This window comes from Ovis aries, chromosome 11 (genome assembly GCF_016772045.2).
Source record: "Ovis aries strain OAR_USU_Benz2616 breed Rambouillet chromosome 11, ARS-UI_Ramb_v3.0, whole genome shotgun sequence".
NCBI lineage: Eukaryota > Metazoa > Chordata > Mammalia > Artiodactyla > Bovidae > Ovis > Ovis aries.
The window spans coordinates 24,315,361-24,338,324 of record NC_056064.1 but is presented as its reverse complement, the minus strand read 5'-3'; the positions used below and the strand labels follow the sequence as shown (position 1 = coordinate 24,338,324).

Here is a 22,964-nt window from a genome sequence, read left to right as displayed (position 1 = left end):
CACAGATTAATTAATTGCTGCCCAAATTAGTTGATGTATAAGCCTTTGCTTTAACATAACAAGAAGTAAATTAGAAGTCAACCCACTTCTTTTCTTTTCAAGAACTGAAAGGACAGAATGTCTTTGATCTTGAGAACAGCATACTGGCTTCAGAGCAAACTATTGTGTAATCTGACAAGCAGTAATGTAGAACTTTTCTTATACGTTTATAGAATAAATCTTAAATACTGTAGCTTTTTTTAAAAAAATGAAATTCTTTGAATGTTTCACAGAGCTTTGATGTTCTTGGGAGCAGTTAGGGAAATGCTCACTCAAAACCTTGTTTCAGATAGTTGTGAGGCATTGCAGTGGGCTTTTTTGCTCTGCTACAGACACAACTAGGGTGTGGGTGGTCTTCAACACACCACGGTAAGCACTCAGCCCCGGGGTTCTTAGCTGGTTTTGTTAGAGCAATTCTAGAGGCCCTTCCTGGAGGACAGAGCCTTCAGCAGTTGACGTTCTGTGTTACCTCAGACTGTCTGTCACCTCCGCCCCCAACCAGTGTTGGTTAGTCAGAGCAAGAGAGCACACACCACTGACAGGGGAACTGACACAGCCTTCCCGTCCCTTCCTGGGGCTCTCGTACTTAATGCGTCCCCTCTCGTTATTGACGAGGGCTCCTCAGAGGACCCGTGTGCTCCAGGAGGCAGCCAGCCCTTTTTGCTCAGGTGGAATGTCTTCTGAGGACGGTCAAATAGGGTGGCAGCTGGGGCCGGGCCTGGGGCCCTGGGAGCTCATTCTGTCTCATCTAGAAACTGGAAAAGACCAAGCAAGTCTCTTTACTTCTCAGGACCTCTGTGTCCTGTCTGTCGGATGACAGGCTTGACGGGGATGTCTCCAGGTTTCCTTCTAGTGCTAATGTGAGTTCTAGGGCCTTTGCTGAGCTTTCCCAAGGAGCATCTGGAGTGGAAGTTGGACAGGAAGGAGTTGGAGACAAGCAGCAGACGTTACTTGGCGGACAAAGTTCCGTCTAGTCAAAGCTATGGTTTTTTCCAGTAGTCATGTATGGATATGAGAGTTGGACCATAAAGAAAGCTGAGTACCAAAGTACTGATACTTTTGAACTGTGATGTTGAAGAATCACTCAGACTGCAAGGAGATCAAAACAGTCAATCCTAAAGGAAAGCAGTCCTGAATATTGGAAGGACTGATGCTGAAGCTGAAGCTAGAATACTTTGGCCATCTGATGTGAAGAACTGCCTAACTGGAAAAGACCCTGATGCTGGGGAAGATTGAAGGCAGAAAGAGAAGGGGCTGACAGAGGATGAGATGTTTGGATGTCATCACCGACTCAACGGACATGAGTTTGAGCAAGCTCCGGGAGGTGGTGAAGGACAGGGAAGACCTCGTGCTGCAGTCCATGAGGTCACAAAAAGTTGGACGCGACTGAGCAATAAGATGCCTAAGTCCTTGGATCCTTGGTTCCATGACCCAGTGCAACAGCACCACCCAGCCCCCGCCCCCGCCTGCCCAGCCCCAGTTATGGAAGGACACGGAGATCCTCACCCTTGTTCCCTTCCCACTCAGCTCTTTCTCCAGCAGACACGCACGCATGGATGTTTTCACATGGGAGAATTTTTAGGAGATAGCCCATGTCTTAGTCAGCTCAGGCTGCTGCAACAAAATACCATGGACTGGGTGGCTTAAATAAAAAATATATTTTCTCAGATTTTGGAAGTAGAAGTCCTGAGATCAGGATGCCAGCAGTTGGGTTCTCATGAAGCCTCTCTTCCTGGCTGGCAGACAGCATCTCTCTGTGGGCTCACGTGGCCTTGGTGCATGAACTTGGAGAGAGAGACATCTCTTCCTCTTCTCAGACCTCCAAGCCTATTGGATTAGGGCCCTACTAAAGGCTCTGTCTCTAAATGCAGTGACCTTGTTGTGGCTTCAACATACAAATGTGGGAGGGGTGACCCAGTTCTGTCCGTGGCATCCAGGATTGCAAGGATCCCAGTGTCTGTGTGGAACGAAGTCCCTGCTTTATAAAGGCTCATGGACTGGGAGGAGTTTAGACCCATGGGTCTGGAGGCAGTAGGGTTTGCAGTCGTTCAGAGTCCTGGATCTGGAGGAAAACAGTTTTGACTGAATCCCATCTTGGCCACTTATTAGCGTGAGAGAGAGTGTGTGTGTGCAGTCGCTCAGTTGTGTGCGACTGCTTGTGACCCCATGGACTGTAGCCCCCCAGGCTCCTCTGTCCATGGGATCTCCCAGGCAAAAATACTGGAGCAGGTTGCCATTTCCTATTGCAGGGGATCTTCCCAACCGAGGGATTAAACCTGCATCTCTTGCCCCTCCTGCGTTGGCAGGTGGATTCTTTACCACTAGCACCACATATGATCTGGGACAAATTACTTAACCTATCACTGAGCCAGCATCCTGATCCGTGCAATCAGGGTAACCAAGCAGGGTGGCTGTGAGGGTCAGCGGGGGCTTGTGTGGAGGCCCCTGGCACCGAGTCTGTGCCCACTCTGGACGCTCAGTCAGCAGACGTGACTACGGCTGCTTGTCAGTCTTCCCGCTGCCCCTTTGCCAACTCTGTCCTTTGCTGGTCTCAGTAACATCCTCACCCTTCCAGATGCCCTCTTCCTAGCATCCTAGGACTCAGAGGCAAGTGATTAGAAACACTTGCTGCATCTGGGGGCGGTGGGACAGGACTGTGGGAACAGCCCCCCCCCCCCGCCCCCGTGAGTGTGGACAGCCACGCTTTTCACTCACTTGCAGACAGAGCATCAGGCCTACCCCATGCTAAACACGTATCCTCTATGCTCTAACTCTTTATACTTCTTACTGTGATATAATTTAACAATCACAGAATAGTTTTGAGGGTAGAACAAAGCTCTTTTCTTCCTCGCCTCTTTTTCCCCCTTAACCCTTATCCCCCCAACCGTGAACTATTTGAGAGTTACTTGCATACATATGTAACTTCACCCTCTAAATATTTTAGTGTACATTTTCTAAGAACAAGGACTTTCCTTCATATGACCACAGTAGTGTTATCAGATTCAGAAATTGTTTAATTTTGTTCCCTGGTGGCTCAGACACAGTAAAGAATCTGCTTGCAATGCCAGAGACCCAGGTTCAATCCCTGGGCCAGGAAGATCCCCTGGAGAAGGGAATGGCAACCCACTCTGGTATTCTTGCCTGGAGAATCCCATGGACAGAGGAGCCTGGTGGGCTACAGTCAATGGGGTCACAAAGAGCTGGACTTGACTGAGTGACTAACACACACGCATCTAACAAGACAATAATATCTAACCTGTGATTCATGTTTCAGCTTTGTCAACTGTCCCAATAATGTTTTTTTAAAGCAATTTTCTTCTGATCCTGGGAGTCAATCCAGGATCACACACTGCACTTGATACCCTCTCTTTAGGCTCCTGTAGCCTGGAACAATTCCTTGTCTTTCTTTGCCTTTTATGATATGGTTGTTTTTGAACAGTTCAGTCCAGTTATGTTATAGAATGTTCCTCAAGTTGGTCCCTTAACATTTGTTTAAAGTAAAATGTACTTCAGAAGCTGTTTTCACATTCCTTTAAGATACGTAGGTAGTTCCTGAATGCCTTGCACTAGGTTCTGTGAGTTGGGAGCATGATATAGCCTGGCTCTGCCTTGGGACCTGAAGTCTGGGTTTGTGGGCAGTTACTGTCAGAAGGACTGGAAGGGCCTCTCCATGCTCATGACCAGTGGTCTGCTGTGCAGACACCCACAGCTTGGAAAACGCATCTCAGAAGGATGCAGGCCAAGTTAGCAGTCTGGAAGTCTCCAAAGATGCAGAAAATGGCTCCACACCTGTTTCAGCATCCTCTCATCAACTTTGCCCAGCCTCCCGAGACATCCCAAAGTTCACACTCCCAACCAAAGGCCTGCTTTTCTTGGAAGCCTCCAGTGGGCACAGTCCTGGGTTCCAGCCTGTCCCTAATTCTGCTCTGCTCTGTGGCCTGGGGCTGCTCTCTCCCTTTCTGGGCCAGCAAGCCCCTCCTTGCTCTGCCAGGCACCCTGGGAGCTGGGGACAGGGAGGGAGAGAGGCGCTGAGCTCTGAGTGTGGGAAGATAGCCAGGACCCCAGCCCATGACAGGGTTAAGCCACTTTGGGACGATCTTTGTGACCTGGCGGATGACTCATCAGACCTGGAGCTTTGCTTTCTCAGCTGTTTAACCTCTCCGTTGGGTGGTATATAGTGTGGAAAATGATGAATCGTAATCTCAACAACCATGTAACATCCGGGAACTGTCCTGCTAGGTGGAGGCATTTTGTCAGACCAAAGCAAGCAATGTAAGACTGTTACATGACCTCAGTCATTACAGAACTTTAGCCAAGCAGGCTTTCATCATGAGAAACAAGATAAAATTGATTTTCATCTAGTCATCGAGTCAACGCCATCCTCTGCTGTGGGTTTTTTTTTTTAATTTCCTTGTTTAATATGTATGAATTTATTTGACTGTGCCAAGTCTTAGTTGCAGCATGCAGGATCTTCGCTGTGGCATATGGAATCTAGTTTCCTGACCAGGGATTGAACCCGGGCCCCCTGCATTGAGAGTATGGAGTCTTAGCCATTGGACCCCCAGGGCATCACATCTGCTGTGTTTTAACCCTTATATTAACAGTGTGAAGTGCTCTCCCTGGAGATGCACGCATCCAGGTGAGAGAGACATTTTGATTGTAAACAAAATTAAATAAAATGGAAAATTCAGTTCCTCAGTGACTGGGGACATTTAAAGGACACAGTAACCACAGTTGGACTGTGTAAGTCTAGACACTGATTGCTGGGCTCCGTGGAACAGTGCTGCTCTGCATGGCCAACTGTCTGGGAAGCAAAGGTGCGGGAGAGACTTCTGCGACAGACGTGGGCACACATGGAAAATCTGACAGAGCGTGAAGTTGGCATTTACATGTGACTGCGGGCTGTCGGCAGTGCAGTTCTCTGGGGTTCTGGGCTGAGTCAGAGATGTGCTAACAGATGCATGGAATTCCACTTCTGTCCTGGTAGCCCAGATCTCTGTTAGGTTCTACACCATGGCACTGTCGTCAGGATATGAAGAGAATGCAGCTGTGAATTGGAGAAGGCAATGGCACCCCACTCCAGTACTCTTGCCTGGAAAATCCCATGGACAGAGGAGCCTGGTGGGCTACAGTCCATGGCATCGCTAAGAGTTGGACACGACTGAGTGACTTCACTTTCACCTTTCACTTTCATGCACTGGAGAAGGAAATGGCAACCCACTCCAGTGTTCTTGCCTGCAGAATCCCAGGGACGGGGGAGCCAGGTGGGCTGCCGTCTATGGGGTCGCACAGAGTTGGACACGACTGAAGCGATTTAGCAGCAGCAGCAGCAGCAGCAGCTGTGGATTAAGAATCCCCCTGCCAATGGGTTCAGTCCCTGGTCCAGGAAGATCCCACAGTGCCACAGGGCAACGAAAGCCACGCACCACCGCTGCTGAGCCTGCACTCTGGAGCTGGAGAGCTGCTAACACGGAGCCCCTGTACCACAGCTACTGAAGCTGGCATGCCCTGGAGCCCGTGTTCCGGCGATGAGAACTCCGTGTGCTGAGACTAGAGAGTAGCCCCCGCTCGCTGCAACCAGAGAAGACCTAGCACAGAAATAAATAAAACTATTTTTAAAATTAAAAACAAAAATGAAGAGAATGCGGCCAAAGCTGAACTGAGGCAGTGATTCCATCAGTGCCAGGGTCTTTCCCTTCACCTGGCCCTCCACAGTCTCAGGGCCTTGAGTGTGGAGGCGGGTTTCTAGCTGTGGAGGGTGCTTCCTGTGGGAGGGACTCTGGGCCAGGCTGGGGCAGAGGTGGGTGGTGGGTGATGGAGCAGGGCAAGGGGGCTGGGACTCTTCCACGAGGATGATAAACAACACACCGCTGGATTCATACTGCTCCTGTACCTCAAATACCCGCTCCTGACGTCATCCGGCCCTGTTCCCAGGCCAGACCTCAGGTCCCAGTTCCACAAGAGTGGCAGAGATGGAGCAGGGCTGCCAGTGCCTCTGGGCTCGCGGGACCCAGCCCTCCTCTACTGAGGAAGCCACGCAGCCTGTGGTCCTGGCCTGTGGGTGTGCCTCTGTCCCCGCCTCCTGCTCGAGCCCAGGAGCCCGGGAGGGAAGCTGAGCCCCTGAGGCCTCGGGGCTGCCTGCGCTCCCGCCAGGATGTGGCTCTTTCACTCTCTGCTCTGCGTGACCAGTAAGTCGGCCTCAGCCTTGCCCCTCAGGGGGCTGCTGTGCCCTTAGCTCGGCCTGTCTGTCTGTGCGTCTGGTGGGGCTCAGGGCCCAAGGTTAGAGAAGAGGTGGGGCCTCCCCCCAGAGGGAGGCTCCTGCTCTGTGGGTCAGAACCCCCTGGGGCTGGGAAGGGCCCCTGAGGCTCTCTCTGACTTTGGACTCCGGGGCTCTGCCTCCTGTTCCTCCTGCCACCTCCCCTCCCCATGCGTCCCCTTTTCCCCAACCAGGCGTCCATGTCAGGCAGCCCCTCAGGTCTGCTGCGCTTCTCCTCAGAGTGTGCAAGCCCACCTGCCCAGCAGAGCCCCCTTCTCTTACACAGGAAGGGTTTAGCTGAGGAGGGGGTAAGGACCCTGTGAGCAGGTGACCGCTGATGAGAGATGGTGGGCTGTGTGGTGGGGTACGAATGCAAGAGGGGGCCGGCTTCCTGTTCCTGACGTTAAGGCCCTAGGAGAACCTGTGTGGGGGAGGGGGCGCTTCCTCTCCGCACTGCCTAGGGGGTCCCTTTCTGGCCTTTAAAACAACCATGGAAGCCCCTGAGGGCAAACCAAGCCAGGAGCCTGCACTACCCACCAGGAACCAGGGAGGAGAAAAAGCGTGGTCAGTGAGCCCTGCTGCAGGGTGGGGCTGCTCAGATCAAGCCTGAGGCCAGGTGGTCCTGCTTAGCAATCTGACAGGACTCCTGGCGGCCTCCTGTGCTGGTCAGAAGCTTCTGATGGAAGAATAAGTCCGGGCATCAGGCAGATGTAGTTTCAAAACTCCTAGGAGCCTCAGTTTCCCCTAAGGATTGATGCAGGCTGCTGAGTGAGGCCGGACCGTGGCTGAGCTGAGGCCAGCCTGGGGGGTGCTCAGAATTACTAATAGCACCCACGACAGGGCCGGGCCACCCAAGAGGCTGGCCAAATTTTAATATTTGATTATTAAAAAAAATAGTTATCATGGAAAGATCAAAACTTTGTTGACCTTCCTCTTCCTTATTTTACAGCTTAGACTTCCCTTTACTTTCAGTTATGTGTGGCGTGTGGAGAAGGTCTCATGCTTCTTTGATCTTGTGTCACCAAGCGTGTCCATAGACGATGTTTAGACAAGACCCTGGTCCACTCCTTCCCAGCATGGAAGAGGTGACTGAGACCCAGACAGGGGTAGTGACTGGCCATAGTTACAAGCAAGTGCTGGTGGACACAAGGCTTAAGCCCAGGCCTCTGCCTGCCTCCCTGCTCTAGAAGCTCCAGAATACCCCATGGCCTGGTCCACTAACCCTGGTGTCACTCCGGGCTCCTGCTCATCTGTTTCTCCTGTGGCCTCTGGAAGGATCAGTTATCGCCCCAGCACCTTTTTCGTCAATGTCAAGTCACATGAGCTTTACAAAACCCCTTCTGAGGCTAAGGCACCCCCCAGGTGGATGGACAGCAGAGAGCAAGATGGAGCAGAGTTGCAATGAGATCCATGAGCCTGCAGCTTGGCTATGCTGTGGGCCAGGGACAAGAGCAGTGCCTGAGCAGCACCAGTGTGATTGGGAGAAATGGCGCTGTGACAGTTCTGCTCTAAGAGTGAGGTCCTGAGACTTAGGGGTGGACTAATCACAAAGAGCTTCCTGGAGGAGGTGAGAGTCTGAGAAAGTGACAAGGGGAGGCCAAAGGAGGGCATCGGATCTCCTCAGACTGTGAGCCCAGGCCCTGCATCCTGGCTGCACCTCGCTAGGCTGAGAGAATCCAGACTGTTCCTGGTCTGACCTTCTACCCTTCCCACTGTGGTGAAGCCCTGTAGCTGTTCCTTGCAGCCTGCTACTCCCGGGTCAGTCTTCACCCTGACTTATTCAGTGACCGCAGCCATTCACTTCTCCTCCCAGGCTCTTAGAGACTGCATCTACACAGCTCGGGTGAAGAAGGGAACTATGCTATGGGTCTATAAAACCTTTCAGTGGTACAAGAACCAGAAGCCCAGGGTTGGCTTAGCTCTTGTATTAACTTCAGGCTGGAGCCTGGGGACCCCTCTGAGTCCTGCTGGGGGAATTGGGCAGGTGCCAGACCAGGATCCGCCCAGGGCACAACCTAGATGGAAGGGCAAGTCTGTGATGGAAAACCTCAGCCACTGAGGGTGGAGGACTGTAGTGTCCGAGGTGGCCCGTAGGATGGGGGGGTCCTTAGCAAGTGCAGACAGGTGGTAGGAGTGGGAGGGAGCTTCTGTGCAGGAGAAGCAGTATGGACAGAGACCTGGTGTAAGGATCATGTTTAAGGAGACATAGGGTGAGATCTGAGTGGGGATCAGAGGGCTGTCTGCTCTGATGTCGTCTTGCCGCCACAGCTGGGACACCCTGGGCCCCGGGGGAAGCAGGCCACATGCACACCGGACCCTCTGTCCCCAGCTGGAGGGCCCGCTAAGGACACCTTCAGGCAACACATGGGGATGGGGAAAGTGTCCCCCAGGCAGAGAGGTAAGACAGATGCAGAGTGCATGGGCAGGCCAGGTGTGGAGGGCAGGCCACTCGGGAGCCAGACACCTCTGACCTCCTCCAGGAGGCTGGCTTTTGGGGAGTGTAGACAGGGGCCATGCGGGTGGTCAGGGAGGTGGTGGGAGTGTGGGGGATCCAGAATGCTAGGCTAAGGGAGCTCCGGCTGCACCCTGAGGGCAGGGGAAACCCAGTAGGCCTCAAGCCCAAAGGTGACCATGAGACCTGTCTGTTGTGTAGAAGGCAGTGTCCTGGAGGAGAGGGAGGCAGAGGCTCATGAAGAAGCAGTTGGGGCAGGAGGACGTGGGGAGGAGGAGACACGGGGAAGATGTAGGAGGAAGCCACAAGCACTTTGCGTGGAACCTAGCCCAGCCTCCCCCAGACCTGCTGGCCGTGGCCATCGGGTAGCCTGTGAGGGAGTTGGAGGGCAGGCATGAGGCCTGGGGCTGAGATGATGAGGCTCAGCTTTAACCGCCCAGGTGGGTGAGTGCAGGGTGAGCCGCCGCATGGGACAGGCAGCCTGCAGACCTTTCTGGGTGCTCTCGGCTGGGCGTCAGGACGGCTGCTATGGCCGGGCTTCTTGCTTAATCTGGGGAAACCATGTCCCCCAGGTTCAGTTTGCTAAGCTGGGGACAGTACTGTAAGAATGTGTATCTAAATGGCCCAGTGTGATGGGGGAGAGAGGGGGCTGGTGGGGAGCCGTGGGGTTGACAGGATGGAGTGGGGTCTGACTCAGCAGGCCCCTGTGGCTGAGGCAGCTTGGGGAGACAGCCCTGTGGGTGGTGTGGTGACAGACTCTGGTTCAGCCGGCTCTCATCTCTGACAGCGCTCGAAGGGGGCTTCACCCGGAGAGCAAGACGTCAGAGGACGTGGCGGGCCCTCTGTGGTTACAGCACTGACATTAGCACCCACCTATGGAGCCTTCGGTATGTCGGGCCCTGCACACGGCGTCGTCCCGCTGAGAAGACGGCAGTGAGGAGACCGCAGGTCCTGCAGGGACTCCATGGAAAGCGGGCACTGTCTCCCTCCGGGGCTCATGCTCGTTTCTCTGAGTCTAGGGGGGAAGTGGGAAGGGTGGGGGAGTCCCTGATGGATGCACAGTCTGGGTAAAGGGACTGTGGCAGCAGTTGGGCGTAGAGTCTGCTCCAGCAAGGCAGCTCATGTCTGGGGGACCCCAGGCACCGGCTGGCCTTTTGAGAGAGCTCAGCGGACCCATTGTCACACCTACACACGCACACACACACACACACACACATGCGTGTGTTGTCAGCTCAGCGGACCCGGTGACACCCTAGCACGCACACACACACACACACACACGTGCCTGTTTTCTCAGCTCAGCAGACCCATTGACACACCTACACACACCCACACACACACATGCACATATTCTCAGCTCAGTGGACCCAGTGACACCCTAGCACGCACGCACACACACACACACACACACACACACAGCCTACACACATGCACATGTTCTCAGCAGACCAGTTGACACATCTACACACACGCACACATACACATATTCTCGCTGACCTAATTACCAGCTCGCTAACCCAGAGCTCTGCCCCAGTTCTCAGCTGCTGGCACACAGGGAGCCTGGTCTCTATTTACACCAACACCCTTGTCCCCAGGGCCTCTGGCTTTTACTGAAGACCTTAGAATAAGGCAGACCTGGGGCCCAGACACAAATTTCAACTTGCAGATGGGCCACAAAGCAATCCCCTGACCTCCCTGAGCCCAAGCACCTGTGTATGGTGCCTGGAAGAGAGCAGGTGGTCCAGGAAGGTGGTCGTGAGTGTCTCTATGCTTACCTCCTCCCCTTTCTCACCCCTCAGAGATTTTGAGCCAAGACCCCTCAGTTGAACAAAGCGAAAAATGGGGGTGCAGGGGTGGATATCAGAAATCTCTGGCCCTATCTGATGTTTCTAATCTGGGCCTGGCACTGTGTCAAGTGGGACTTTGTGGTTGAGGGTATCATGGATGACAGATCAGATTACTGTCTGGGGGAAACAAACTTCATCGCAGATCACTCTGACCCAGACAGGATTTAGTCAGAGCCAGACAGAGACAGCCCAGGATGCTGAGGGGGCTCAGAGACCAGAAGGGCATTCTGGTCAAGAATCTAGTTGGCTCCTGGGGCAGGGAGAGCCTGAACAGGGCCCCAAAGGATGGGGCGGAGCTGGGAGAGTGATGAGGAAGGCACACGGGGCAGGGGGAGCCGCCGTGCAAAGGCCCTGCGGTGGGAGGCGTGCAGAGTGTGTTCAGGAAGTGGGGTATCAAGCAGCTGGAGAAAGAGCAGGCAGAGGGGATACTGGGCTGGGCAGGGAGATACCATGCATGTCTGGGAAGGAAGGCTAGACTTCTCACAGGGGTTTCAATTCATGTCTGTGAGTCACACAGATGGTAAAAAGGGGAAAGAAGGCCTTCCACTCACTCTTTGTAAGAAGTGGGTAGTTCTCACTTCACTTTTTAGTTTTTTTTTTTTTTTACCTGCCCCATCATTTTAAAATAAGTTTTATTTTAGCAGATGATACATTTTTATGAGTCACCACCCATCATTCTGGGCAAGGCAGGGGTATAAAGGGAAAGCAATAAAGTACAGATTTTGCGTCGGGCTCAGGGAAGAGGAATGAGAATTGACAGGTGAGAGCAGACAGTGCCCCTTAGAGGGAGCCTGCGCCCTCAGCCTTTGGAAGATTGGATTTTAACAAAGTTTCAAGTGTGTACAGAAGTAAAGAAAATGAGGGGATTTCCCTGGTGGTCCAAGGGTTAAGACTCTGCCCTTCCACTCCATGGGGCACGGGTTCAGTCCCTGGTTGGGGAACTAAGGTCCCATATGCTGAGTGGTGTGGCCAAAAGAAAATGACATCAGTAAACCCAATATGCCCGTCACCCAGATGACACAGCTATCAAGATCTTGTCACACCTGCTGCACTGATTTCACCTGTCATTTTCCTGTTTGCTTTTCCAAAGTATGTTAAAGCCTTGATGCTCACAGTTTGGTCTGGGGACCAGGTGCAGCCTGGCATCACTTACCAGCCTGTTAGACTAGGACCTCAGCCCCACCCCCTCACGTCCTGAATCAGAACCTGCATTTTAGAAGAAGATACTTGGGTGATCTGTTTGCACTTACTCGCTTTGGAAGCTTTATTTTGAAGGAAAATCCCCACCATCAGTCATTTTACCCTCAAATGCTTCAATACAAATTTTTAAAGTATAGGAGATATCCTCTTACAGTCACAGTGTTCTCATCACCTAACAAAATGAACAGTAATTCTTTGTTAATGTCTAATGTTGTTGCTCAGTTGCTAAGCTGTGTCTGACTCTGCATCCCCATAAACCGCAGCATGCCAGACTCCCCTGCCTTTCACTATCTCCTGGAGTTTGTTCAAATTCATGTCCATTAAGTCGGTGATGCCATCTAACCCTCTCATCCTCTGCCACCTCCTTCTCCTTTTGCTAATATTCAGCTTGAATCTGAATCTTCCCAACTGTCTCCACATGTCTATTTTTAACAGTTGATGAGTTCAGATCAAGAACCTAACAAGGCCCAGATACCATGTGCGGTTGCTATGCCTTTCTTAGTCTAGACGGGCCCCCTTGCTCATTTGGGCGTCTCTGTGTCTTTTTCATGTTTTACTGCAGAGCTCGGACGCTTGTCCTGCAGAACAGATCTTCATGAAAGATTTGCGTGTTTGCTTCTTCTCAGAGTGATTTGTCCTTCAACCCCCTTTATTTCCTGGAAACTGGCAGTTAGGGCTAATGTCTTCATTACATGCAGGGTTAACTTTTTTTGACGAACACACTTTATACCAGCCGTGCCCAACCTTTTTGGCACCAGGGGCTGGTTTTGTGGAAGACAACTTTTCCATTGACAGTTGGGATGAGGGGATGTTTTCAGGATGATTTAAGCACATTGCATTTATTGTGCACTTTACTTCTATTATTATTACATCAGCTCCACCTCAGATCATCAGACATTAGATCCCACAAGTTAAGGACCCCAGTCAAAAAAAATCAGGAGGATTGTGCCATTTTTCCTGCATTTCCCTTGCTCCTTTTTCCAGTTTCCTTTGCTAAGGTATTTTAAAGACTTGCTTCTTGGTGTGGTCTGATGACTGGCAGCCTGGACAGCACATGGGAGCTGTTAGAAATGCAGAGTCTTGGGCCCCAGAATTCTTCCTGGGGAGTCACACAAGGGGGCACACATGCCTGGGGGACCCACTCTTAAGGGCGCTAAGATGAACTAGTGGGCTGGGGGTGTCAGTCTAATTGTGAAGTGCTCAATCAAACTTTCATCCAAGTGGTTTTGTCCATTGATGATTGTGGCCTGAATTCACTGTTGTATTTCATTATGACTTGCAAAGTTATATGCTTTTTTTTTGTTTTTGACTGCATTACATGTGGAATCTTAGTTCCCTAACCAGGGATTGAACTTGTGCTCCCGGCACTGAAAACTTAACTCCAAATTAAGACTTAAATCCAAATCCACTGGATTGCCAGGGATGTTCCTCAAAATTCTGTGTTTATGATTCTATTATTCCTTCCCCATTTGTTGGTAATGACTTTTCCTTAAAGAACGTTTTCTTGCCAACTAGGACTGTTTGGTGACCCTGAAATGCAGTGCATACAGGAAAGGCAAGAAGATTAATACTTTCCCTTTAACAGTCGACTTTCAGAGTTAGGGGACAATGCCCTCATTTCACTGCTGATGGTGAACAATGTAGTGTTTTGATTTCTTTTGTTTTTGTTTCCTCTTGGAAACAACTTGGCGACCGAACAACAACTGTCTTTTAAGTATCATTAAGAATCCCTGGAATTTTTACATATTAAGTGTGTTTCAGACACTCGCAATTATTATTGTTTTTTAAATTGAACTATAGTTGATTTACAATATTGAGTTAATTTTAGGTGTACAGCAAAATGATCCCATTATATTGGGTTGGCCAAAAAATTCTTTCAGGTTTTCCCATAAGACATTACACATATACGTTCTTTTTCTTTATAGGCTATCACAATACACTGAATATATATATAGTTCCCTGTGCTATACAATAAATCCTTGTTGTTTATCTATTTTATGTATGTGTGCTTCATTCGTGTCTGACTCTTTGCAACCCTATGGACTGTAGCCCTCCAGGCTCTTCTGTTAATGGGAGTAACTGCCAGGCAGGAATACTGGAGTATAGCAGTGTATTAATCCCGAACTCCTAATTTATTCCTTCTCACCCCTGCGATTATTAATTTTTAAGGTAGGCTGTTTTTTGAAGTCACGCACAAAAACGAACAAAGTCAGAGCAGTGCATTTTCAAATTAAATCAAATCCACATGCTGATACCCATTTCAAGAAACAGAACATCATCACCAACATCCATAAACACCTCCTGTGGACCCTCCAGTCATTACCCCCAAGGGTAACCATCCTCCTGACTTCTAATATCATGGATTCGTTTGCCTGTTTTGAACTTCACTTACATGAAATCATACATGTTCTGTTTCGTCCCCACTGGTTTTCCTCTGACATTGTGTTCATAGATCTACCCACTTTGTAGCCAATTATTTTTGTTTCTGCAGGGTATTCCATTGGTGAATATACTGCAGCTTGTTGGTAGATATGTGGGTTGTTCCAGTTTGGGGTTATTATGAATAGTGAGGCTGTGAACATTCTTGTACATGTCTTTTCATGAATTTATGAACATATTTCTGTTGGATTTATGCCTAAGGCTAGAATCGCTGAGTCACGAGTTATGCATATATTCAGCTGTAGTTGATAATAGCCAAACAGTTTTCTAAAGGGGTTACACAAATTTACACCCCCACCAGCAGTATATGACTATTCTAATGGCTCTACATTATTGTTAACACATGGTATTATCTTTTTCAGTTTAGCCATTCTGGTGGTTATGTAGTGGTATTTTTACTGAAAGACTGTGTGTGAGGTCCGGCTGCTCGCCGCTCAAAAGCCAGTAAACAGGCCAAGTAGGTGGAAAGGAAAGTTTGCTTTATTTCAGAAGCCAGCAGCTGGAGGGTGGGGGGAGGTGGATGTCTGTCCAAAGTCCAATCCCCTCCCCGCCATCCCCGGCAACCAGTGGGGCAGGAGCTTTTATAGACAGAAGGACAGGGTGTTGGGGGTGGGTGCTACATGCAGAAACCGCAGTCAGCTCTGATAGTCATCTTCAAATTGGTCATCAGTGGTCTAACCAGTATCATCTTCACTGTTTTAGGTACAGTTAATCTTCAGTTCCGGGGTCCGTTTGTTCTCATTTCTTTGTGGCCAGTTCTTGGAATTGTGGCAGGAATTGTCCTGGGTACAGCCTGGTCATCGTGTAGCTAACTTCTCTGCCTGGTGTGTCTAGAAGACAGCTCATAGGACATGGCTCAGAGCATTACCTATAGCCCTTGAGAAAGAATTAAAGGTCCTTGACTATGCTTAATGACTATGTTCTTATTAGTTAGTCTCCTTTGACAGTTTCCCCTTGATTCTGCATTTCTCGCTTCTCGGATAAAACTTATTCTTTGACCAAAGTTTTCCACAGACAAAAGGCAGGCAGAGGTGTCAGGGTAGGGGGCAAGGACCCATAAGATCTTGCATTTTTTCAGTATTGCATGATCTCAGTTTGCCTTTCTGTGAAGCCTAGTGATGACTTCTCATATGATTGCTGGCCACCTGGATAGTCTCTTTTGTGAAACGTCCTTCTTTCTGTTAGCTTACATGCCTTTTTCATATTGATTTGTAGGAACTCTTCACAGATTCTGACATGAATCTTTTGTCAGATGCTTGTATTGCAAACATCTCCTCTCTCTCTGTGGCTTGCCTCTCTACTCTTTTAGTGATGTCTTCCGACAAACAGTTCTTAAGCCTAATGAAGTTCAGCTTATCAATGCTTTTCTTTATAGCTAGTGTTTTTTTGTGATCTGTTTAAAAAGTATCTGTCTACCCCAAGGTCCTTTGTTTTCTCTTAAAAGCTTTCTTTTTCACTTTTCATAGGTAGATATATGGTCCATCTAAACACACATTTAAATCTTCAGTTCATCAGGAGTTGATTTTTTGTGTCTAACATAAGTCAAGATTAATTTTTTTCAGTGTTGATATCCAAGTGACCCAGCACGATTTATTTAAAAGATCATTCTTTCACCTTACTGAGAAAGAGTAAGTGACACCTTACTGTCACCCTTGTCCTAAATCAAGTGACCATATGTTTTGGACTCTTTGTTCCATTGATCTATCTGTCTATCTTTGGCACCCCACTCCAGTACTCTTGCCTGGAAAATCCCATGGATGGAGGAGCCTGGTAGGCTGCAGTCCATGGGATCATGAAGAGTTGAAGAGTCAGACACGACTGAGCAACTTCACTTTCACTTTTCACTTTCATGCATTGGAGAAGGAAATGGCAACCCACTCCAGTGTTCTTGCCTGGAGAATCCCAGGGACAGCGGAGCCTGGTGAGCTGCCATCTATGGGGTCGCACAGAGTCGGACACGACTGAAGTGACTTAGCAGCAGCAGTAGCAGCAGCATGCCAATATAATTCTGTTTTAATAACTGTAAATTTATAATAATATTGATAAATGATAAATCCAAAAATTTTATTCTTCTTCTTCAAGAGTACCTGACTATTCTTTCCCATTGTGTTTCTTTCTTTCTTCCTTTTTAAAAAAATGTCAGCTCTGTCTTCCTTGTTTAAAAATTAATTTATTTCTTAATTGGAGGAAAATTGCTTTATAGTGTTGTGTTGGTTTCTGCCCTAGAACTCGAATCAGTCATAATTATATTGCCCTTTGCATTTTCACATATATATTTTTAAATGGCTTGCTAACATCTCCCCTCTCTCCACAATAATTTGCTAGGTTTTTTTTTTTAACTAATCAATTTTATTTTTTTTATTTATTTGGCTGCCTTTATTTGGGCTATGAACTGTAGCCCATCAGTTTCCTCTGTTCATGGGTTTCTCCAGGCAAACATACCGGAGTGTGTTGCCATGCCCTCCTCCAGGGGGTCTTCCTGACCCAGGGGCTGAGCTTGCATCTTTTATGTCTTCTGCATTGGCAGCTGGGTTCTTTACCATTACAGCCACCTGGGAAGCCCCAAGTTGTGTATACTATCCTCTTATTTCATAAATGTCTTAGGCTCTGTTCCAATGTGGTCTTTTCATTCATATTGGTAATTTCTATGTTCTTTCTCTCTTTTTATTTTCTTCCTTAATCAGTGTTGCTAGAGGTTTATCAGCTTTATCACTCTTTTTAAAAACCAAGCTTTGATTTTCTCTATGTAGGTTAGTTTTCTGTTTCACTGATATGCTCATATCTTTATTCCTTCCATATTCCTCTCCGAGTTTGACTTGCTTTTCATTTAGCTTTTTGAGATGGAATATTAGATAATTAGTTTTCAGTTTTTCTTTTTTTTTAAAAACATATGCGTATAATGCCGTGTTTCCTCTAAGCACTTTGTTAACTGTATCACACACGTTTTGATTTGTCCTATCTTAATTCTCATTCAGTTAAAAATATTTTAAGGTCTCCATTTTTGACCTTACATTCTTTAGAAGTACAATGCTTATTTTCCAAGAAGTTCAGATTTTTCTTGCTTTCTCTTTGTTATTGAATTTCTAGTTTAATTCTACTATAGTCAGAGAACATACTCTGGATTATGTAAATCTGTTGAAACTTACTGAAGTTTATTTTATGACCCAGCACATTTATGGTCAATTTTGATATTTCATGTGTACTTGAAAAAAATGTTTACTTTGCCATTATTGGCTATAATATTATCTGTTAGTCAGTTATATCAAGTTTGTTAATTGTGTTGTTCAGATCTTCTAGATACTTACTGGGTTTGGTTTTTTCCTTTTTTTTTGTCTGCTCTTATACCTGGGAAAGACTTGTTAAATCTTTTAGTTCAGTCAATTTTTGCTTTATATAGTTTGAAGCAATGTTATTGGAGACATACATATTTTAAATGGTTATATCTCCCTTAGGGAGTGAAAGAACCGCATAGTCGGAACTTTGTATTTCCTTCTGTTCTTTAGTTGAAAGAATAGTTTATACCTGTCTGTTGTTTAAGGATTTTACTTTGTTCCTAAAATCTCTAATGTCAAGTGAAAAGCCATTAATTGGGAAAAAAAAAAAAAAACTTCCATCAGTTTTTCAAATGAAAAACTGTGGTGCATTCCAGCCACCCCAATATCTAAATAACTTTTAATGATGTAACTTTTATAAATTTACAAACAAAACAAGTGTATATTAAAAACCCAATAATTTGAATGTAAAATTATAATTTATAGATACAACTTATTGTAATGAAGGCTTGCTGTCCTCATTAGAGGAGGAAATGAAGACTTAGGGGTGGGTGGTGAAGGATGGGTGAGAGGGGTCATTACTGAAAAAGTATGTTTTCCTTTCTGTACCATTTCTTTACTCTTTTTTACCTATTTGGGGACCCATGGCTATCTTACATTCAAACTCCCTTTAAAAATAAAGTCACAGAGAACTATTTTGAGGCCAAAATAAATACTAAACCTTAAAATCACTTCAAGACACAGGGAAATAGCTTGTGCACTCAGTAGCCTGTGGACTCATAGAAGACACTGTCTCTTCAGCCTCCTCGATGGGCATGCATATGCAAAACAAAGTATATGAGGTTTACCCAAACCTGGGGCTTCCCTGGTGGCTCAGATGGTAAAGCATCTGCCTGCAATGTGGGAGACCCAGGTTCAGATCGCTGGGTTTGGAAGATCCCCTGGAGAAGGAAATGGCAACCCACTCCAGTACTCTTTCCTGGAAAATCCCACGGGCAGAGGAGCCTGGTAGGTTAAGGTCCATGGAGTCGCAAAGAGTCGGACACGACTCCACTTTCACACTTTCAAACGTGGCAAGCAATGCAGATTTGTTTCCTATGATATTGTTGGGCTAGAAACTCTCGTGTAAGTAAATTGGTGCATATGTTTTTGCCTGAAAATGTAACATCAGAATACACTTCTTATAGCATGTTTATTTGGTGTATTCAGGGGTGAGCAAAAATCATCATATCAACATTAAAAAAAAGCAATGTCCTTTTTTTAAGTGGCATAGCTGGGAGCGCCCTGGCAGTCCAATGGTTAGGACTTGGTGCTTTAGCTTCCGTGGGCCTGGATTCAATCACTGGTTGAAAACGAAGAGCCTGCAAGCTATGGGGTGTGGCCAAATCAAAAACAAAACAATTGAGCAAAACTCAAGAAGTGGCATAGCTTGTCAAGAGCCATTGTGACAAAAAGTTGTTAACTGAGCAGTATTTGAACAGATAAATCTATAGACTATGCTTTACTTTGCCTTTTTTTTCCATGCAAACATATGCTGTAATTTTAAGCAGTGGCACAGCACGGTCAAACTATGCCTTTGAAAATTTTTTTTGACTACTGGTATGGAAAGGATGTACCTGGAGGGACAAATCTGGAAAGAGAAAGTCAGGAGACTAATGAATGTGTCCAAGCAGGAGAAAGTGAGGTCAGTGGGGCAGAACTGAGTCCCTGGGGACACCAAATTACATGTGAGAGTTCTGAGAATGATAAAGTGGTATTTCAAATCTATGGGAATAATATAAGCTAGTTGAGAAGGAACACTGGACAATTTCATTTGGGGGGAAGAAAAATTAAAGCTGGGTATATGCAAAAATAAAATCTAGGGACTTTCATGGCAGTCCAGTGGTTAGGACACTGTATTTTTGACTACAAGGGACATGGGTTTGAACCTTGGTCATGGAACTAAGACCCCACAAGCTTCATGGTGCAGCCAAAAGAAAAAAGTCTAGATGAATCAAAGATGTAAGCATAAAAGAATGAAACAAATAACATACCGGAGAAAATAATAGTAAATTAAAAAATAATCTCTGGTGGGAAAGCATGACACAAAGCTCAAGTGACAGAAGAAAAATAATTTGACTACGTAATAAACGTAGGTTTGGGAAAAAATATAAGGAAGTCGAACAAATAGCTAAGTAACACGTTGGCAATTTCTTTTGGGAAAAAAAAAGCTCTTGTATATTAAATAAGAAAACTTCCCTGGTGGTCCAGTGGTTAGGACTCCAAACTTCTACTGCGTGGGTTGTGGATTTAATCTCTGGTCAGGGAACTAAAGATCCCACATGCTATGTTGTATGCCCAAAAGAATGAAAAAGAAAACAATAAAGACCTCTTTAAGATGGGTAATGTACATGAAATAGACAGAAAACAACTTATAATAAGAGACTTGGAAGAAAATGATGAGATACTCTTTTAAAACAAAGATGAAGAGGTCTGCACAGTCAAGCAATGCTGTGGGAAACAGGCCTTCCATTCTGTTGGAGTGCAAATTGGCACAGCCTCTTTGGGGAGCAATCTATCCATATCAATTCTGCCTTCCCAAGTTCCCCCCCCAAATTTTTAGTGAAGAATTTCCAAACATACAGAAAAGTTGAAAAACTTGTACAGTGGACAACCACATATGACAGACTTTGTTGTAGGAAGGGGGAGGCCCTCCCTTCAGGGCCCCAGGAGGAGGCTCTCGTCTAACACTTGGAAAAGAATTGTCCGAGGAGACACGTGCTGACCAAGCAAGAGATCTTATTGGGAAAGGGCACCCGGGTGGAGAGCAGTAGGGTAAGGGAACCCAGGAGAACTGCTCTGCGGCGTGGCTCGCAGTCTCGGGTTTTATGGTGATGGGATTCGTTTCCGGGTGGTCTTTGGCCAATCATTCTAACTCAGAGTCTTCCCTGGTGGCGCACGCATCACTCAGCCAAGATGGATGCTAGCGAGAGGGATTCTGGGAAGTGGACAGACATGCGGTGTCTCCTTTTGACCTTTCCAAACTCTTCCGGTTGGTGGTGGCTTATTAGTTCCGTATTCCTTACCAGGATTTCCTGTCATAAAACAACTCATGCGAATGGTTACTAAAGGGCCTGGCCAGGGTGGTCGGGTTCAATCAGTGTGCTTCCCCTAACAACTTGACAATGTATAGATTTTACAATATATATATATATTTATATATCACATATATGTAAAATATGTGTGATAGCGCAAACACAACAAAATGTTGACAATTGTAATTAATGTATATAAAAAACATTTATTTATATCCGTCTCTATGTAGATTACCATCCATGTATATATCCAGCTATCCACCCATCAAGCCGTCTCACATTTTGATGCATTTCAAAGTAAACTGCAGGCATCAGCACAGTTTATCCCTAAACATTTCAGCATACGTGTTAACTAGAATTCAATATTTGCTTATGGTTCTTTTTTTTCCTTTTTTTTGAGGTAAAATTTACATAGTGAGCCACACAAATTTTAAGTGGATCATTTGATGTATTTTTGACAAATGCATGTCTTTGTAATCCAAATGCCTATAGAGATGTAGGCTATTTCCAACACCCTAAAAGCTCCTCTCTGCCCCTTCTCAGTTAATTCCCACCCCTACTCTCACTACTCCAGGCAATATTTTTTGCTACAGTTTTTTAATATTTATTTTTCTCTATTTATTCATTTCAGCTGTGCCTGGTCTTAGTAGCAGCACGTGGGATCTTCAGTTGTGGGAACTCAGCATGTGGGTTCTAGTTCCCTGACCAGGGACTGAGCCTAGGTTCCTGCATTGGGAACTCAGAGTCTTAGCCAATGGACCAACCAGGGAAGACCCACCCATCTCGTTGTGCATGTCAATTGTCTGTTTCCTTTTACTTCTGAATAGTATTCATTGTCTGAAAATATCAGTTTATCCATTCCCCAGCAGATGGTCATCTGGGTTGCTCCAGTCTGGGACTGTTACAAATAGGTATTTTTGAGGACGTATCTTTTCTCTTGGGTCAGTTGATGGAGGTGTATGTAGGCAGAATGTAAGCAGATCCTCTCCATTGGGCCCATAGTCTATTTTAACTTTGGTACCTGGTACAGAAAGTGAACAGTGGGAGGTGTGAGGAGGTGGGAAGTGCTCTGGGACAGAACCAAGGAAGGCTTCCTGGATGAGGGGGCCTTGGCGCCAACATAGCTTGGTTTAGTAGGAGGGTCAGGGGTTCTGGATCAGACACACCTGCATTTCAGTCCTATTCCTGTGGAAAAAGACCCTTGGTTGATGAGCGGGGGCTGGGGGGGTGGGGGACTTCCCTGACTGTCCCTGGTTAAGACTTTACCCTTCCACTGCAAGGAGCACTAATTTGATCCCCGCTCAGAGAACTAAAATCTTGCATGCCACAAGTCATGGCCAAAGGGGGAGAAAAAGAAGACCTCCTGGGGCAGGGATCAGTACAGACACAGCTTGGTTTAGCTGGAGGATCAAGGGTTCTGGGCTGGGTGTGCCTGTGTTCCAGTCCCATTCTTATGAGAGTCCTGCTTTTCCCATCTGTAAAGTGGGGATAATGGCATGGCAGGAGGTGATAGAATAACGATGCCTCGCCTGTTAATTGTTCTTCTTTCCTCCTCAGGCCTGGCTCCCCTGGCTGCCTTCAATGTGGACGTGGCCCGGACCTGGGTGACTCCCGAGGGCGGCGCCCCGTATGTGCTTAGCTCCCTTCTGCATCAGGACTCCAGGACCAAGCAGACCTGGTAGGCAGATAGGGGATGGGCAGTGAGGACCGAGGGTCCTCGGAGAGCTGGAGAAGGCCCAAGACAAGGCTGTGGTGCCCCACTCCACAGCTGGGGAGAAACCCTTTCAGAAGGGCATGCAGGGGAGAGGTCATGAGCCCAGGGTCAGTCCTTGCAGGCTGGCCCCTGACCTCACTCTGGCCTCTCCTGGGGTGGAGGAGGGGGAGACTAACTACCTTTCTTAAAATACAGTTTATCAAGGCTCTTGTGTCTCTTACAAAAGTAACACATGCTCAATATAGAAATTTTGGAGAGTGACAAAAAAATATTTTTTTTTAATGGAAATTATGAGGCAGGCGGCGTAGTGGTTACGAGCAAGGCCGGCTGTGGGTCTGGACGCCGTGGTTGGGTGACAGCTTCACTCTGTATTTATAGCAAGACACTCAACCCCCAGCCTCAGTTTCTCATCTCTGCAGTGGGGGTGATATTTTCCTACTTTACAGGGTTGTTGCAAAGACGGTTTAAGTTAATGCATGTTAAGGGTTTGACACAGTTTATGGCCAAGTTTAAGATCAATAAACATCACTTTGTATTTTAAACATATCATCCATACGCACCCAGTAGATAAGCGAAACATTTTGTCTGACAACATTCTGTTGAAAGAAAAAAAAAAAAACAAAAACATTCTGTTAGCCAGGATGTGGTGAGGAACCTGTGGAAATGTGAGT

General features: G+C 47.2%; 1 protein-coding gene across 3 annotated transcripts in view; it reads left to right on the top strand.

Annotated features, from left to right (window-relative positions):
* Window positions 1-6,161: 6,161 nt before the first annotated feature.
* The window catches only part of ITGAE (integrin subunit alpha E), a 61,715-nt gene continuing 44,912 nt past the window's right edge, over window positions 6,162-22,964 (top strand). For 2 of the 3 annotated variants that reach the window (XM_060395331.1, XM_004013265.6), the window contains exons 1-2: window positions 6,162-6,227; window positions 22,137-22,257. In XM_060395331.1, the coding sequence (XP_060251314.1) occupies window positions 6,194-6,227; window positions 22,137-22,257 (155 nt within the window). In that variant the 5' untranslated portion in view covers window positions 6,162-6,193. Of the gene's footprint in view, window positions 6,228-14,842; window positions 14,936-22,136; window positions 22,258-22,964 lie in introns of those variants that run through there. The other variant, XM_042255526.2, reaches the window with a different exon arrangement.